Here is a 19,109-nt window from a genome sequence, read left to right on the forward strand (position 1 = left end):
TGCTAACTATTCAGGTAAATTCATATAAAGATGCTAACTACTCAGCTATAGTCATATAAAGATGCTAACTATTCAGGTAAATTCATATAAAGATGCTAACTACTCAGCTATAGTCATATAAAGATGCTAACTGCTAAGACAAATTCATATAAAGATGCTAACTACTCAGCTAAAGTCATATAAAGATGCTAACTGCTAAGATAAATTCATATAAAGATGCTAACTGCTAAGATAAATTCATATAAAGATGCTAACTACTAAGCGAATGTCATATAAAGATGCTAACCACTAAGTTAAATTCATATAAAGATGCTAACCACTAAGTTAAATTCATATAAAGATGCTAACTGCTAAGATAAAGTCATATAAAGATGCTAACTACTAAGCTAAATTCATATAAAGATGCTAACTGCTCAGCTAAAGTCATATAAAGATGCTAACTACTCAGCTAAAGTCATATAAAGATGCTAACTGCTCAGCTAAAGTCATATAAAGATGCTAACTGCTCAGCTAAAGTCATATAAAGATGCTAACTGCTCAGCTAAAGTCATATAAAGATGCTAACTACTCAGATCTAGTCATATAAAGATGCTAACTACTCAGCTCTAGTCATGTAAAGATGCTAACTACTCAGATCTGGTCATATAAAGATGCTAACTGCTCAGCTAAAGTCATGTAAAGATGCTAACTACTCCAGGTTTGTGTTGTTTCTGATCCTAAATGATATCTTTTTAACAGGGTCGGTGACCAGCAGCTCGTCGGCGTCTCAGATGGCGAGCGGCGTCAGCTTGGTGTCCTTTAACAGCCGCGGCATGGAGGGGATGCACCAGCGCTCGTACTCCGTCTCCAGCGCCGACCAGTGGACCGACGCCACCGTCATCGCCAACTCCGGAGTCAGCACAGGTCAGATTTGAAGTGGCCCCAGCGTGGAGCTCCACCAGGGGGCCCGTCCTTAGACAGACCTGCTAATGCTGCTTTAGCGAGATGCTAAGATTGACAGCTGTCAGGCCGCGTGTTGCCGTGACGATGAGCTTGACTGGCAGCTCTGTCGTCGGTGCCCTCCAGCCTTCTTCAAATAACGTTTAAAGCTGTGAAACGCTTCCAATGGCTCCCCCCCCCCCCCCCCACACACACACACACACACACACACACACACACACACACACACACACACACACAGTTCTCTGGATAGTTGTGAGGACAAGCGTTCAGAAATTAATTTATGAAACATTTAAATTCCCACGACAGGAAGCCAGCCCCGCCCCTCGCTGAGAGCTTAGTCTGCTCTGATTGGTCCGTGGGAAGGGAGACGTATGAGTCATGTGTTTTATTAAATTACTTTAGAAAGGAAATTAGAAACATTAAAAATATTCTATGTCAGATGACATGTAACTCAACAGCTAGGGTCCTACAGAGCTAACTACCATGCTTAAGACATAGAAAGATGCTAACTACCATGCTAAAGGCATAGAATGCTAACTACCATGCTAAAGACATAGAATGCTAACTACCGTGCTTAAGACATGGAAAGATGCTAACTACCATGCTAAAGACGTAGAAAGATGCTAACTACCATGCTTAAGACATAGAAAGATGCTAACTACCATGCTAAAGACGTAGAAAGATGCTAACTACCATGCTTAAGACATAGAAAGATGCTAACTACCATGCTAAAGACATAGAATGCTAACTACCATGCTAAAGACATGGAAAAATGCTAACTACTGTGCTTAACATATAGAAAAATGCTAACTACCGTGCTTAACATATAGAAAAATGCTAACTACCATGCTTAAGACATGGACAGATGCTAACTACCATGCTTAAGACATGGACAGATGCTAACTACCATGCTTAAGACATGGACAGATGCTAACTACCATGCTTAAGACATGGACAGATGCTAACTACCATGAGGTAAAGTCCTAGAGAGATGCTAACTAGGAAGCTAAAGACACAGAAAACAGTTCATGTCCAGCGGTAGATAAATGACAAAACCAACAGCTCTTCTTCTTCTGTGGTTTCTGTGGTTAGAGCAGCTTGTGTCCAAACTGTTCTAGAGTCTGGGTAGGGGGGGCGGGGGGGGGGTTGACGTGGATGGAGGGCGGCTTGCAGATGGGAGGGCCGTTAATCCACGGCGGTTAATTGCGCGCTCGGGGATGGCATCTTGTCAGCAGAGATAAGTTGTCACATTTTCCACTTGAGCTGAGACTAAACGATTGTAAAATAAGTTATGGCCGTCCTTGGGGCTGTCTGCCGCCAACACACACCCCTCTACATACGTGTGTGTGTGTGTGTGCACACGTGTTCAGATACACACTCATGTCAGTGTGGCCCGGCGCTGTGATATTGATGGAAGCTGAATGTTATTTTATTCTGCCGCTAGTCACAGCTGTCAGCAGTGAAGAGAGAGAGAGAGAGAGAGAGAGACTCCACTCCCTGTTCTGATAGCCTCGCTCGCCCACAGGGCTCGGTATCGTTTAGGCTTCATCAGCTCTGAGTTTAGTCTTTATTCTTCACTCTGCAACACAGAAACAGCCACAACAACAAGAACAAGAACAAGAACAAGAGGGGAGTCCTGCAGCAAAGTCTGAACAACTCTAAAACCAGTTTAAAGCCAAGTCTAAAACCAGGTCTGAACAAGTCTAAAACCAGGTCTAAACGAATCTAAACCAGTTTAAAGCCAAGTCCAGAATCTGTTTCCAAATCGTTCAACAGGAATCCAAAATCAGTTCAAAACCAATTTAAGACCAAGTCCAAATCCCAATTTCGAATCTGTTTCATAGTCAGTCCAAAGCGAAGTCTATAACAGGGTTAAAACCAAGTCTCAAACTAGTTTAAAGCCCAGTCCAAATCTGTTAAAAAACAAATTTAGAACCTTTTTAAAACCGAATCTAAACCAGTTTGAAACCAAGTCCAGAATCTGTTTCAGAATGAATCCAAATCGTCAATGTCTAAAAGTTTAAAACCAAGTCTAAAACAGGTTTAAAACCAAATTCAAAACCACTCCAAAGCCAAGTGTAAACCAGTTTAGACCTAAGTCCAGATCTGTTAAAAAAACAAATTTAGAACCTGTTTAAAACCAGGTCTTGAATCTTTTTCAGACTTTGTTCCAAGTGAAACCAGTTTACAATCAAGTCTAAAACTGTTTAAAATCTAGTCTAAAACCCAATTTCATGTCTGTTTCATAATCAGTCCAAAGGGAAGTCTATATCAGGTCTCAAACCGGTTTAAAGTCCAAATTTACTACTAAATTTAAGTCTAAACCAGTTTCAACCCAAGTCTAAACCAATTTAAAATCAAGTGTAAAACAGGTTTAAAACCAAATTCAAAACCAGTCCAAAGCCAAGTGTAAACCGGTTTAGAGCTAATTCCAGATCTGTCAAAAACCAAATTTACAACCTATTTAAAACCAGGTCTAACCCAGTTTAACACCAGGTCTAACCCCAGTTTAAAACCAGGTCTAACCCCAGTTTAACACCAGGTCTAACCCAGTTTAAAACCAGGTCTAACCCAGTTTAAAACCAGGTCTAACCCAGTTTTGAGTGTGGCTGATCTTGAACCTGTTGGTTTTTGGTGTGCTCCTGTTTGTCCCCCCAGACACGGGCCTGGGCGACTCGCTCTGCTCCAGTCCCAGCATCTCCAGCACCACCAGCCCCAAGATGGAGCCGCCTCCGTCGCCTCACGCCAACCGCAAGAAGCACCGGCGGAAGAAGAGCACCAGCAACTTCAAGGCCGACGGCCTCTCTGGTACTGCGGAAGGTAACGCCATCTCCCCTCCCCCTCGCCTCACACTTTCCCCGCCCCGGTCCGAGCCTCCAAACCCGTCCCCCTAGAAACGAGTCCAGACTCGTGGTGGCGAACGTCCGTCAAGTCAAGAGGAGGTTTAGATAATCGGTGAAGAGAACGACCAGGGTTGGGAAACGCCGTCATGTGATCGTCTGAGACTCTTGACCTCCGCTGGGAGGGAAGGATGATCTCTCCATCCTGTCATTCTGTCGCCCCTCATCTCTTCACCCTGGCTTCTTCTTCCTCCTCTTCTTCTTCTTCTTCTTCTTCTTCTCTTTCTCTGAGTTTAACTTCCACACTAAGCTTGTCAAACCACCTTTTTATTTTAACTTCCACTTTAATTCATTTCAAATGCTAATGGAGAAGCTAACTGAGATGCTAACTGAGATGCTAATGGCTATGCTAACTGCTAACCCCCAGCAGGTCCAGGTGTTGAGGTTTGCGTTTTATTTTCTTGCGTTTTAAAAACTAAAAGTCGTCGTTCTGTGGACGGATCTCAACCAGTTTATTGGGACGTGCTAGCTAAGCTAATGCTAACACGTCCGCAGCATTAGCATATGGTCTGTGGGAGTCATTGCTAATGCTAATGGTTAGCATGGTGTTTATGTACATACAGACGTCTAAACCTGAACCAGGTGGATTTAGATGTTTGGTTGTAAAAGTCAACCAGTTCTACTTCCTGTTGTTTCCTCCTCTTCTCCTCCGTCAGGACGGAGGTGCTTCCTCCTCCTCCTCCTCCTCCTCCTCCTCCTCCTCCTGAGTGTTTTACGATCGCTCAGCTGCAGAGAGGCTTAAGTGAAATATTATAAATAATCCAGCGTATTGAAATCTTTTATCAGCTGTGTCACTTTCATTATTCAATAAGCGATTAGTAACAGTCTTCCCAATTTAGCCATTAAGCACTGAGCGCGCTCAGACCGCCGCCGCCTCGCCGCCTGTCACGCCCGCCGGCCGCGTGAAGTATCTCCGTGTCAGAGCGACGCTCGCCGTAAATTATGAGGGGGAACCGCCCACCGAGGACGAGCTCCCCCAGGTACCACGCCGCCGTCGCCACGCACTTCCTGTTTAACACAAAAATAAAGAATAAGGAGGAGGAGAAAAGAGAGGGCTTCATCATCTTTGACCTTTGACCTCCATCCTAGCTGGCTGACCCTACAGGTGACCTCAGGTGACCCTACAGGTGTGTGTGGACCAATAACCTGCAGCTCGTCGTCTCTGCTGCTTCTCTCTGATCATGACTTAATTTCAAGTTTAAGGAAGATTAGCTCCGCCCACCCGTCACAGGTCATCAGGTAGGAGACAAAGAGCAGCAGTGTGGACGGTCCAGGTGGTCCAGGGGGGTCCAGGGGGGTCCAGGCGGGGTACGGGGGGGTGGTGGGGGGTCCAGGTCTTTAAAGGTTTTTAAATCAAAGCTGCGTTAGTGAGTTTCTCCAACCCGTGACCTTTTTAACTGAAGGAAACAAGCAGAGCAGCATTTAAGGTGGAAATGTTGCCCGTAGCCTCGGGGGCGGCGCCTGTTACCGCGGCAACGCCGAGGTCGGAGGTCGCGGGGCTCCACCTGAGAGAAACACTTGAGCGCTTTAAGTCTTCGCTCATTTAGAACAAAAGGCTCTCTGTTAAACGTTAAAGATTAGTCGATTGGCTCCTCCCACTCCTGTGCTCCAGGCCACGCCCCCTCCTCCCTCCTCCCTCCTCCCCCACCCGCCTCCTCTGCGACCATGCAGCCGAACCAGCGCGCCCGTGTCCCGTGTGATTGTTGCTTCCTCCAGATAAATAAATAAATAAGTTGCGAGACGTATTTCAGCGCCGGCAACAATCGGCTGTAATATTTTCCAGGTTATTAATGTTGTAAAAGGCGGCGAATAATATGAGGAGTAATGACCTGTGTCGCAAAGCAATACTGTGTGCGGTGACATTTAAGGCTTTTAATTTGTGTTTCCCGAGGCCCCCTTCTTGTCTCCCCCACGCCTCCTCCCCTCTCATCGACGCCTCCCTGCGTCGTGTGAATGCTGTATATATTTGGTTTGTTCACTTTCTGCTGCTAAAGGTTGCCGGTGTCAGAGTTCACAAATTGCCTCGGCGCCACCTCTCTCTCGGCGCGAATGTCACCAACAGTAGCCGAGAGCGGTGGCGGTAATTACCAGCGACACGCCGCCACCGCCGCCGCCGCCGCCGCCGGAGCGACTCGCGTTCGAAGTCTTCGTACGTACGTTTAGTCGTGGAGGAGATGGAGGCGTTCGCCCCCAGAGTTAATCTGAGCTCTGACTCCCAACGATCCCTGAAGAAATCTGAGCTTCAGCCCAGTTTGTTCCCAAAATCTGGACTAAGATTATCTTCTAGTGTGACAGGTCTTCAGACTTGTCGTCCTCATTTATATAAATCAAACCAAAAAGAAAAGAAAAACAAGTTGGAAACATGAAGAAACGCCTCAAATTGGACTCGAACTGCAAACATTTCGGACCAGTTCGTCTCCAAACTCCAGACCTCACTCGACAGAGATTATCTTGTAATCTGAAGGGGTCACAGATCTGCAGACTCGTTGTCCTAATTTATGTTTAACAAGAAATAAAAGATTTGAAAATGACAGAAGATGGCCTCAGACTACAGCTGTTTCATGCTGATTTGTCCCCAGATTCCAGACCTCGCTAAGATTATCTTGTAGTGTGAGGGGGTTACAGATCCTCAGACGCATCGTCCTACTTAAAACCAAGCTGCAAATGTGAAGGAACGTTTCTAGAAAAAAACTCTTGGAGAAAAAAAGACAAAATCCAGACCTCGCTTGCCTAAGATTATCTTGTAATGTGAGGGGGTCTATGATCTTCAGACTCCAGATCAATATCAAACATGCTGACTGGACCAGAGGGTTGATCATTAAATGTTCCTCCACAGTTTCAGATTAGCTTCCCTTCGAGATCACATGCTCCCTGATCTGTTAAGATAATCTGAATACAATCCTGTAGTGTGTGCAGGTTTAAGATTAGAGACAATAGCATCTGAGAACTTCTTCTTTAGGGATTTTAAACTCTTTGAGTGATAAACCTGCTCGTCTGTGATTGGTTTAAAGGTCTGGCCTCTTGGGGGGCACCAGAACCAGCTCTGGATCTTTTCTTCTGGTTCTGGTTTTGGTCTCCACCAGTGATGGAGGAAGAGGTTCTTTGTTCTTGCAGCATTTAAACCCAGACGTTTAATTCTGGCTGCAGAGAGGCAGAGTCTTTCTGGATTGTTGGTTTCTATAATTGGGTGCCCCCCCCTCCTCCCCCTTCCTCCCTCCTGTCCCCCTTGAAAACAGAGAATCATGGGAATTTAATTATGATGGGACTCTTGCTCTTGACCCTGCAGGGCTCAGCCGGCGTTTGATGGGTGGGCCGACGCCCGGTAGAGCTCCACATTAGAAACACTTTAATTAATAAACAGTGTTTTCATTTCCAACCTTTGAAACCGATCTGCTTCAACTCAGAGACGTGATTGTGGAGCGACACCGCCACCACACAGCCTTCATTTTATTTGATTCATTTTATTTGATTCATTTTTTTATGTATATGTTTTAGTCATATTTTTAAAAATATTTTTCCAACATTTTTTTACGAATTTTTTAGATATTTCTTATAAATAATTATTCATTTTTACAGATTTATTTATTTATCTATTTATTTTTAATTTCAGGTGAATTATTACTTTATTATTATTATTTTAATTAGTGGACATTTTATTCACATTTAAGTCTTTTTATTCTGTTATTTTCAAGCATCTTATTTATTTAGTTTAATATTATTAATATTATTTTTACATTTTTGGGAAATTATAATTTTATTATTATCATTAGACATTTTAAAACGTATTTTATCAGAATTTTAAGACATTTAATTGTGCTTTATGCTTTTTTTTCTAATTTTGCAAATATATTTTTATATATGTATATTTCTATATACATCTGGGAAATATTGTAATTCAAATTTGAATCAGTTATTTTACATTTTTTTCAGACATTTTTTTAGATTATTTGTATTTTTTAATTATTTATCTCATTATAAAACCATAATTTTCTGATTTATTATTATTCTTATAAATTCTCCATATTATCTTCAGCTTCAGTTTCTTTGAGGTAGAACCATAAATAATAACCTGGAGTCGTGAACCCTCGTCGTCTTTAGTTACCGTCAGCTGATGGGCCTGATGAAGACCATGGGCCGGTGTTTTCCATCTCTTCGCCCTGAAAGACTTCCAGCCGCTCGGCCTCTTCCTTCCGTCCGGCCGCCCGTCGATTATCCCGGGCCGGGCCCGAGGGGAACTCTGAGATGCTCCCAATTAGACGACTCGCTGCCGGACCGAGCCGAGAGCCCCGAAAATAAAACCAGAAGACACTGAGGAATCCTGGAGGCCTTGCTTTGATTAAGTTGTTACCCCCGCCTCCCCCCTCCGCCTCCCCCACTCACCTCCTGCCTCCTCATCGGGGCTAATTGTAAACAGAAGCTGCTTGTTCTCTAACGGTTTCCACATGGGAGCTAACGTCCTTAGCACGCCGCGTTGTCTCTAAAGCTAACGTTCATCGACGCTACGACGGGAAATAATAAAATATGTGAAGGACGTCTCTAAAGACTGGCTAAGATTATCTTGTAATGTGAGGGGGTCACAGATCTGCAGACCAGAGCTGGAAACATGATGTTTATTTCTGAGTCCGTCCACTTCAAAATGATTTTTAACGTCAAACTAAAGTCCTGGTCCTGACTGACTCCTTTACGTCCCATAAACCTCAGAGGGGGTTGACTGTAATGACATGTCCTGCAGGGGGACATCCTGTCCTCGGGGGCGGGGGGAGAACAGGTGTCTCTCCCTGGTTCTAAATGTTTGCCGTCGTCTCTCCAACAGAACAAGAGGAGAACTTTGAGTTCACCATCGTGTCGCTGACGGGTCAGACCTGGCACTTTGAGGCCACGTCGTACGAGGAGCGGGACGCCTGGGTTCAGGTCATCGAGAGCCAGATCCTGGCCAGTCTGCAGTCCTGCGAGAGCAGCAAGAACAAGGTGAGGTCCAGGGGAAGTATGGGGGAGGAAGAGGAAGGGGTGAGGACAAAGAGGAAGGAGAGAAGGAAGGGACGAGGGAAGTAAAGAAGGAAAGACTGAAAGACAGAGTTGGAAGGAAAGAAGAAAGAAAAGAAGGGAGGTAGAGAAGGAAGGGAGATAGGAACGAGGGAAGTAAAGGAAAGGAAAGTGAAGAAAGTACAGGAAAGACGCAGAGAAGGAAGGAAGGAAAGAAGCAGAAAGAGATGTAAAGAATGAATGAAGTAGAAAAGGAAATGAAGGAAGGAAGTAGAGAAGGAAGGGAGGTGGGAAGGAACGAGGGAAATAAAAAAGGAAGGACAGAAAGAAAGAAGCAGAGAGGAAAGTAAAGAAGGAAGGAAGTAGAAAAGGGAAGTAACTGAAGAAAGAAAGATGTAGAGAACAAAGGAAGTGAAGAAGGAAGGGAGGTAGGAAGCAAGAAAGGTAGGAAATGAAGTAAAAAAGGAAAGACGCAGAGAAGGAAGGAATTAGAGAAGAAAGAAAAGAAGGAAGCAGAGAGATGTAAAGGAGGAAGGAAGTATATTAGGAAGTATGTTGAGGATACTTTAGAGACGTCTCCAGTCCGACCGGTCGACAGAGTTTCTGAATCTGTTTCCTGGCGACATATTAAACTCAACACTTTCACTTTTCACATAATTGTAAAATACCAATTACCAGAGTTCACATCCAGCCTCGGCGCTCGCTGCCATTTTCCACCGGCCGTGTTTACGCCTCAGGCTCTCAGCCTTTTAAACGCCGGCCGCCATCGCCGGGTCTGCGCTCGCATTACTGAAGAGGTTCTGGTTTTGAACCTGAGAACAAACGAACGAAGGAACGAACGCTTGTAGGTCAGAACATTTGTGGCTGAGCTCTTTGTGTTGTTTTTTTTTTTTTTCCTCTCAGTCTCGTCTGACCAGCCAGACGGAGGCCATGGCTCTGCAGACGATCCGAAGTATCCGAGGAAACGGTCGCTGTGCCGACTGTGAAGCTCAGAGTGAGTAAAAATTAATAAAAACTGTTTCTATTTGTGCAATTAATGTGAATAAATAATGAGCAGGAGAGGACCCAGAACTGAGCCCTGAGGGACGCCAGTACTGAAACAAGATCTACTTAAAAGTTCTCTGTACTTCATATATATGTATTTAATAATGAATCAGTGCAGAAATGTTATATTTGGTTTATTTTAGGAATAAAATATTTTTCTATTTAGGTATATTTTATTTGTTAGTATAAAAAACTTTTAAATCAAGAATTAAAACTCATCTAAAGCACAATTTACATTTTTACAAACTCCAAACTAAGCATCAATGTTGTAGCATATAAAACAATATCATCTGCATAAAAAAATAATAAAAAGTGATGTTTTTATTTTTGTATTTTATGTCAGTAAATAATAAATAGAAGAGGACCCAGAGTTGAGCCTTGTGGGACGCCAATCTTTTTATTGTTCATAAAATGTTGGTAGTTTTACAAACTCCATATTCTGAAATAATAATTGACTTGTCTTGTTGACTCTTGCAGATCCGGACTGGGCGAGTCTAAACCTCGGCGCCCTGATCTGCATCGAGTGCTCGGGGATCCACAGGAACCTGGGCACCCACCTGTCCAGAGTTCGCTCCCTGGACCTGGACGAGTGGCCGATGGAGCTCATCAAGGTCATGTCGGCCATCGGCAACGAGCTCGCCAACGGCGTCTGGGAGGCCAACGCTCAGGGTCGACTCAAACCTGGACCGGACGCCAGCAGGTAGGAAACAGAAAGGAGTTCTGCTCTGATTTCAAAATAAAAGCATGAATAAGAGTCTGAGGTGAAAGCTCTCGGCTGCAACGTTAGCGAATTTAACGCTGCAGAAACGAAGCACCAAATAATCCTGATTCTGTCTTGATCAGATTTAGGAAAAATGGTGGCTGTTGATTTGTTTTTCAAACTAAATGAAGGCAGTTTTATTTGGAAAGCAGAAGAAGAAATACACAAAAACACCATAATTTTATTTTATTATGGTTAAAACGAAGCTTTAAAAAAACAGAATAAGTGTAAATGTTTGCGTGCCGTGCTGTCGGCTGCAGACAGGGGGCAGCGTCCCTGTTTTCAGTCGTGGATATCGACAATAAAACCTTTTCTTATTTGTGTGTGTGTGTGCGGCGTCTCGTCACGGATGGAAACAAATCGTTGAACTTTAGCGCGACGTCGCTGTTGATCACCTCCGTGTTCGTGTGTGTGTCGTGTAATTATCGGCCGCTGCAGCGAAGAGAAGCCAGCAGCCATCATAACAAATTAGAGCTGACTGCCGTCCGCATAAAGATCGACTTCCCCGTCCTCCCCCCTCCACTCACCCCCTGCTACACTCATTAGTCAACAGAAGCACCTTATAATTACTCCCTCGCCACACACACTCACAGATACACAACAAACACATGTAAACAGACGGGTTTTAATACACAAGCGAGGACAAATGTCGTTTCTCAGAATTAAGTAGAAATTAAAAACACACACTGAAAACAATCCCATTCACAAAATGAGACCATAAGAAATATGCAATATATTGAAGAAGAATTAAAAATGTTAAGTAATTATTATTATTTAAAAAATAAAAAAAAGTGATCGGTTTTGTTTTGTTAACTTTTAAATCAGTTTGTTAAATAAATAAGAGTTTCAAAAACATAACTGGTAGTTTAACAAAGTACAAATTACAAAACAAAAAAAAAAAAATGTTGATTTCATCTGTATTAATATTAATAATAAAAAAGGGAATTTTATTTTATGGTAATGGTAAAAATTTAATAGAAGAGGACCCAGACTAGAGCCTTGTGGGACGCCGGTACTTTCAAACAATATCTACCAAAAACTTTTCTGTACTTCACCTAAATTAAAGTAAGCACACAAAGATAATCTTATTATTAAATATATACATATATATAAAATAAACAAAAACTGGAGTCATCATTCAACCAATTAGCTTAGCATAAATGTGAATAAACAAAGAATAGAAGAGGACCCACAGTTGAACCTTGTGGGACACCTAGTGTAAAACGAGATCTACCAGTAACCCAGTTCATATAAAGTTTTTAATTAATCTCAAGATATATTTTTAAAAATAAAAAAATTAAACATCAACACTGAAATGTCATGTCACTATGTTGTTTTGCTAACTTTTAAATCAAACCTTTGTTAAATAAATAATCAAAAACAGAATTACAAAGTAATATTTTAGTATAAAAGGTTGATTCGTCTTTATAAATAATAATAGAAACTTATATTTATCCTTTTAAGCAAATAAATAATACAATAGAGGAGGACCCAGGGTTGAGCCTTGTGGGACACCAATACCAAATTAAGATCTATGTAATTCATCTAATGTTTTTAATTAATCTCCTAAAGGTATAAGGTCTTTATCTTTTAAATGTAAACACTGAAATGTGAATTAGAGAATTAAATAATAGAAAGCATCTTTTTATAGTGTAGTACTTAAAAACCCAGAATTAAGCCTCGCAGGACGCCACAACTACGACAACATTTAAATAACGTTATTTGTGATGCACCCAAAATAAAACTACAAGTGAGTTCAATCTAAAGTGTGTTTTATTCATGAACTGAACCGTTCAGCTTCACTTGAGGCCAAAGAACACGAGTCAGTGGAAATATAAATAAAATAGAATCAAATCCCGGCTGAGATAAGTCAAAAGAAACTTCCTGCAGGTTTGCGACTGTGTCGTCTGAACACACAAACGCACACTGAGCGATCTTTGCGTATCGACGTGCCATTAGCCCTCCTCTGTCACAGCGCTAATGCTTTTATTGTTGCTCATGTTCCTATTTATTTATGACTCTGCAGCATGTTTCCCCCTGAAGAGATTAGAGAAGGAGGTCAATATTATCTCAATTAACCCGCGACGCTCCACTGCTGCTCCCTCTCCCCCCTCCTCCCCCCTCTCTCTCCCCTCCGTCCTGTCGATAGTATTTATCAGTCCATTCCTTAAGTGGCTCGCTGTTTGTCGTTTCCCCTCCATAAATCCCTCCTCTCTTTAATTCCTCCCCTCTCTGATTCCTCCATCATTTCTTCACCTCTATCTTGGCTTCACTATAAACTCATTTCTTTTGCAGTTTCAGTAGAAATGCTTTGTAGGCTCTTTTTCTTTTTAGTCCTGCAGGTTTCAAGAAGATAATTAACAATGAAAAGAATTACAAACAAAAAAAAGATGCAGAGATATTATGTGTTTGTAATTATAAGGCTGGGATGTGCACGGATAACGGGACTTAATCCCATCCGTCTATGCATCCATCATCCATCATCCATCTTGTGGGAGGCGTGGAGGTTTTATGACAGCTTTATGGAGTCATAGCGGCGGTCTATGAAATGATATGTGGACGCCGTGTCGCTGAGGTTAGCTTAGCGCTGCTCTTAAAGTCCAAATCAACCTGCTGCGAGACGTCGTCAAACACCAAAACATGTCACGGTTGAGAGCCGCTGACAAACAGACTGTTAGCTTTAAATATAATATATTTATTAAATTTAAATCAAGTCTCTGTTAAATAAGAGCTGGCTTTAGATTAGGAGACACTATGCTAGCACTGAAAAATAAATCCAAATTAAGAAAAAGTGCTATTAAAAATAAAATAATTAATAGTTTTTGTGTTTTATTTAAATGAATGAATATAACAGGACCCAGAGTGGAGCCTTGCGGGACGCCTGCACTAAAACAAAAGGTGAAAGATGCATGAAAAACTTTTCTTTACTTAAAAGTTTTTAATTAATCTCATTAGGATAATCTTAATGTTTAGAGCATATCTTGAGACTTCGGGTTCAATGAAGACACTTTATCCAGTTAGCTTAGCATAAAAGACCACATTAGCCATGTAAATAAATAAATAAATAAAATAGTAAAAAGTAAAGTTTTATGTGAGTGAATGTTGACGAGAGGAGGACCCAGAGTTGAGCCTTGCGGGACGCCAGCAGCTCGTGTTTAGTTGAGCCTTGCGGGACGCCAGCAGCTCGTGTTTTGAACGCATTGTTAGATTTTTAGAACAGAGATAGATTGAATCACTTCCTGGTTCTCGTCTTGTGTCGGACGTTAAACGATTTTAAATAAAACCTCGAGAGAAAAACCTAAATAATAAATCACTCGCACGCGCAGGATAGAAGGAAAAGTGACGAAAACCCGTACAAAGGAAGAGGAATCGGTCGAGATGCGACACAAGGCCGACGGAGGCTTTTGTCCAGGGAGGGAGAGGGAAAGAGGGGGAGGCATGGGGGGAGGCTGATAGATGGAAAAATGTCCCCCCCCTCCCCACCCACGCTCGTGGTCTCTCAAGTGAGTAATAGAGGCCGAAATTTCATTTTGCAAGTGGCTGATTTAATGATCCAAAGGGTAATTAATGGCCTGATTATCTTAATGTTAAATATGGCCAGCAGCAATTACGCTGACCTCCTGTCTGTCAAGGTCTGGCCTCCCACTCTCACCTCCCAATTAGGTCCTGTTTGGAGGTTTGGCAGAGGGGGAGGAGAGAGGGAGGAAAAGTGGGAGAGATGGAAATCAAAAAGAAAAAGGAGAGAGAGAGGACGGTACGAGGAAAACAGGGAAGAGGAGGAGAGGATGGATGAAGCCAAGAAGAGGAGGTGCATTAATATGACCGTCAGTATTAAACACCTCCATTCTTTCTCCTCCCCCCCGCCTCACCTCCACGTCGCCCCCCCCGTCCAATGAGATATGTGACAGGGCCGAGCCCCGCCATCTCCAGCTGTTGTCATCATCTCTTTATCTTCCCCCCTCTTCCCCCTTTCTTTTCCTCGTTTCAATCCCCCCGTCCATTCATCCTCCTCCCGTTCGTCTGCCCACAGCGACGGCCGGTCCAGGTCTCATTAACATCAGCGAGTCTCGGCGGCGAGGACGAGCAGAGCGCTGTCGCCGCTAATCGTTTTACAGCCGGAGCTCACGGCTGCAGATGGGAGGTCGGCGTAGTCAGATACTTGTTGACGTTTGTCGCCGGCAGTAGTCGAGGACGGAAGTAAAGCAGAGCTGGTAGTTTTACAAAATCCTAATTAAAAAATAATGTTGTTGCGTTAAAGACGATGTCATCTGCATTAAAAAAAAAATAATAAAACCTACCTTTTATGTAAATTATTATATTAAAGACATTCACATTAAGATTTGAATTAATCTCTCAAGGGTAATCTTACGTAAAAGTCGGCATCATCTGCAAAAAAAAATAATTAAAGGTGATGTTTATTTTATGTGAATAAATAATAAATAGAAGAGGACCCAGAGTTGAGCCTTGTGGGACGCCAAAACAAGACGTTAAAGATCTACTAAAACCTTTTATTTTCTTCACATAAACTTTATTAACACATCAAAAGCAGAACTGGTAGTTTTACAAAATAATATTGTTGCATCAAAAATGTTATTTATGAGAATAAATAATAAACAGAAGAGGACCCAGACTTGAGCCTTGTGGGACGCCAAGTCTAAAACAAGAACTACCTAAACCTTTTCTTTACTTGATATGAATTTAGTTATTTTAAACTTAACTGTTTAAACATCAATACTGAAAAGTTTAAATCATTAAATGTAAAACTGTATATTTAATTAGTTAAGATGAAGAACCTTCACCATGTTCTGCTTTGTCTTAAATCAGGTTTTAAATCTCTTCTAAATGAGACGAAGCTCAAACTGCATCAAAAGCAGAACTGGTAGTTTCACAAAATCCAATTTACCAAATAATACTGTAGCATGAAACACGTTATCTTCTCCATAAACAGTTAAAAAGACGAGGTATTTATTCTATGTGACTAAATGAGGAACAGAAGAGGACGTCCGCCCACAGCGACGGTCGGTCCAGGTCTCGTTATCATCAGCGAGTCTCGGCGGCGAGGACGAGCAGAGCGCTGTCGCCGCTAATCGTTTTACAGCGGGAGCTCACGGCCGCAGATATTTGAGATACTTGTTGACGTTTGTCGCAGGAAGTAAAGCTGTGAAGCTCTGAGGCTGGTTCCAGCCGAGCCAAGAGGGATCCTGATATTTATTTTCTACAAACCACAAAAAGACTCAGCCCCGTCCTCTAAACGTTCCCATTAACCTCTGGCTGCCCGCGGTCAGCCATCATCACCTCGGCTGGCGTGGTCGCCCGGTGCCGCCGCCCCAGCTGATGCCACCGCTGAAGGGGCTGCTAAGTTTGGGCTCGCTGCCCATCTCCGAGCTGGGCCGGTCGCCGGTTCTTGGCGCCGCAGCTCATCGTTTTAATTAAGTGTCGAGTGGCGCGTCAACACCAGCACCCAAGGCCTGCTCAGCCTCTGTTTGACGCATTGTGTTAGCAGGCTTGAGCGGACAGCAAGTGACAGCGCCGCTAATCCGACCTCCCGGCCACTGCTGGGCTGGGGAGGTGGTTGGCGGCCATGCGCCTCCGTCCCCTGGCCCTCCCGTGTCCCCGAACCCCCGCCCTTTCCCCTCATGTCAACTACTGACCTTTGGCAGTCTGTCGCAGAGGGTCAGCATCTTTTCCTGTTTGTGTGCTCTCACTGAGCATGTGCACAGTTCGTGAACCAAGACGTGTCCAGTCCACAAACAGACGTAGAAAAACCTCGACAAACCCGAATATAAATCCTGAACAAGAACTGGACTCGTTGGGTTCCTTGAAGACGCTTCAACCACGTAGCGTAGCTTAAAAGTCGTCAATAAATAAAACCTAAAAAGTGATATTTGTTTTATATTTATATGTAAATAAACTAGGAATAGACGAGGACCCAGAGTTGAGCCTTGTGGGACGCCAACGCCACCTAAAAAACTTTACTTTGCAAGTTTTTAATTAATCTCACAAAAATAATCTTAAGACGTTTCCGACATGTAGTGACGACTAACTCCTACTACGGTAGACGGACTTGGACCAAAGGTCAGTTTTGGTTCTAGACCCGTCGGCGTAGCAGAAATCCCAGATCCTTAGACGTGCGGTTCGTCCTGGTGGAGGTGATGATCAGGACTCTTTGGTGGAGATATGTAGCTGCTGAGGCGCCACACCTTAATTAGACAGCTGAAAAAAATGAGCTCGGCTAAAGGAGGAAGTTGCGAGGGCCACGTTTCACCGCCTCCGCCGCCGCCGCCGCCTCCCTCCCTCCTCCTCCTCCTCGCACTTAACAGCGGGCCCCACATGACGAATGCGTGGCCAGTAATAATTCAGCAGCAGGTCTGAGGGCGCTGGGAGCCAGGAGAGAGGAAAGAATAAGGGAACAGATTCGTCTTGTTCCCCCTCGGTAAAGGCCAGCGCTAACAGATTTAAAATTAGACCGCCGCCTTTTAATCTGGGCCGGGGTGCAGGTGCGACGAGCGCCCCGACATGGCGGCAGGATTGGACTCAGGGGACCAGATGGGGCGACTAGGGGGGGAGAAGGGGGCCCCCCACATCACATCACAAGATAATTGCCCCCCAGGGTCAGAGGCAGTGTTGGGGGGGGAGGACCCCATAAACTCCCTCCCTCACCCTGTGATCATAGCACAGATTGGACTGGTGCCTCGGCGTTAGCGTTAGCGTTAGCATCCCGAAGGTCTTCATTCACATCTAATATCAGAATCAGTTTGAGCTGAAACGTCTCCAGTATCTGCTGTGACCTCCTTGTCACTAAATGTTTCTGGTAACAGCTGATCAGTGGTCTACAGCAGCTTGGAGGAATTTTAGCCCATTCCTCAGAACAGAACCACTTCAGTTCTGAGATGTTGGTGGGTTTCCTCACATCAACTGCTTGCTTCAGGTCCTTCCACAACATTTCTATTGGATTAAGGTCAGGACTTTGACTTGGCCGTTCCTAAACATTCATCTTGTTCTTCTTTAACCGTTCTTTTGTAGAACCACTTGTGTTCTTGGTTCTCGTTGTCTTGCTGCATGACCCAGTTTCTCTTCACATTCAGCTCATGGACAGATGTCCTGACATTTTCTTTTAGAGTTCACTGGTAGAATTCAGAATTCATTGGTCCATCAATGAGGACAAGCCGTCCTGGTCCAGATGCAGCAGAACAGGCCCAAACCAGGACATTAGCACCCCCATGTTTGATGGAGGGATGAGGTTCTGATGCTGGAATGATGCAGTGTTGGTTCATCTCATTTAAACCAAACTATTCTACTTTGGTCTCATCTGTCCACTAAACATTGTCCCAATAGTCTTCTGTCTTGTCCACATGATGTTTAGAAATGTTCTTCTTGGAGAGCAGTGTCTTTGTCCATCACACCATGGTTGTTCAGTGGATTCATCAACATTAACATCAGCCAATGAGAGAGAGGCCTTTAGCTGCTTAGAAGTTCCCCTGGGTTCCTCTGGGACCTCTCAGACTATTATGGAGTGATCTTTGTTGGTGGACCACTCCTGTGGAGGGGAACAGTCGTCTTCAATCTGTCTGACTGTGGATTATTTGTGGGTTCCAAACTCTCTAGAGATGGTTCTGGAACCTTTTCCAGCCTGATGAGCAACAACAACTCTTTCTCTGAGCTCCTCAGAAAGCTCCTTTGTCCACAAACATGTGTTGTGAAGATCAGACTGAGACAAATCCCTGATTGATTGAAACTAAACCAGGACCTGAACCACACCTGAGTCTCATTACATTGATGGAAACACTTCTGAACACATGGACTCTGGTTGGATCCTCTCTGATATGTAATATTGGTGTATTTTCAGTAGTGTATTATGGTATTTAATGAGTTTAAAGGTCTCGTCTCTGTTGGTCCGTATAAATGTAAACGTGGTCGTGTCAGGGACCCGGTTTGTCCCGCCTGATCTCGGCCCTCGGAGCCAGTGCTGTAAAATAATTGGCCCCTCCGCTGTAATTCATCAGTACGAGGGCGGCCTTGATTAAATTAGTCCTAATAGACATTATTTTGTCCATGACTGCGTCCCCTCGTCCCCTCGTCCCCTCGCCTCTAACAAGCCCTCCAATTTGCTGCTGACATTAAGCCGGCCGAGCCGAGCCGAGCCAATCAGCGGGGCCCGTCATCGTGTGTCACGGCGGCGAGGTTATGCTAATGCGAGCTAAGAGCACAAAGTAAATGCACATTCTTTATGCCTGAGTCATCAGATTAACCTCGCTCATCCTGGTAATGAAGAAATAAATAAGGCCTCTACATGCGTGACTCCGTCCTGAGCGCCGTACGCCAGCCGAGCACAAACCCCCCCCACGCCCACGTCCACCGTCCCCGTGGCTAATTGGCTCAGTGGGCAAATTGCTCATAGAATAAAGAGAAGGGAGAAAGGGGGCGTCCGGAGCCGGAGCCGGAGCGTCCTGCGTTGGTGGGTAATGTGTTTGGATGGAATG

General features: G+C 43.8%; 1 protein-coding gene across 1 annotated transcript in view; it reads left to right on the forward strand.

Moving 5' to 3' along the window:
* The window catches only part of agap1 (ArfGAP with GTPase domain, ankyrin repeat and PH domain 1), a 77,607-nt gene that overhangs the window by 51,984 nt on the left and 6,514 nt on the right, over positions 1 to 19,109 (forward strand). Inside the window, 5 exon segments of the mRNA XM_084574461.1 lie at positions 739 to 903; positions 3,601 to 3,762; positions 8,656 to 8,810; positions 9,729 to 9,819; positions 10,347 to 10,569. Coding sequence (XP_084430587.1) covers positions 739 to 903; positions 3,601 to 3,762; positions 8,656 to 8,810; positions 9,729 to 9,819; positions 10,347 to 10,569 — 796 coding nt within the window.

This window comes from Chelon labrosus (genome assembly GCF_963514085.1).
Source record: "Chelon labrosus genome assembly, chromosome: 24".
Taxonomy (NCBI): Eukaryota; Metazoa; Chordata; class Actinopteri; order Mugiliformes; family Mugilidae; genus Chelon; species Chelon labrosus.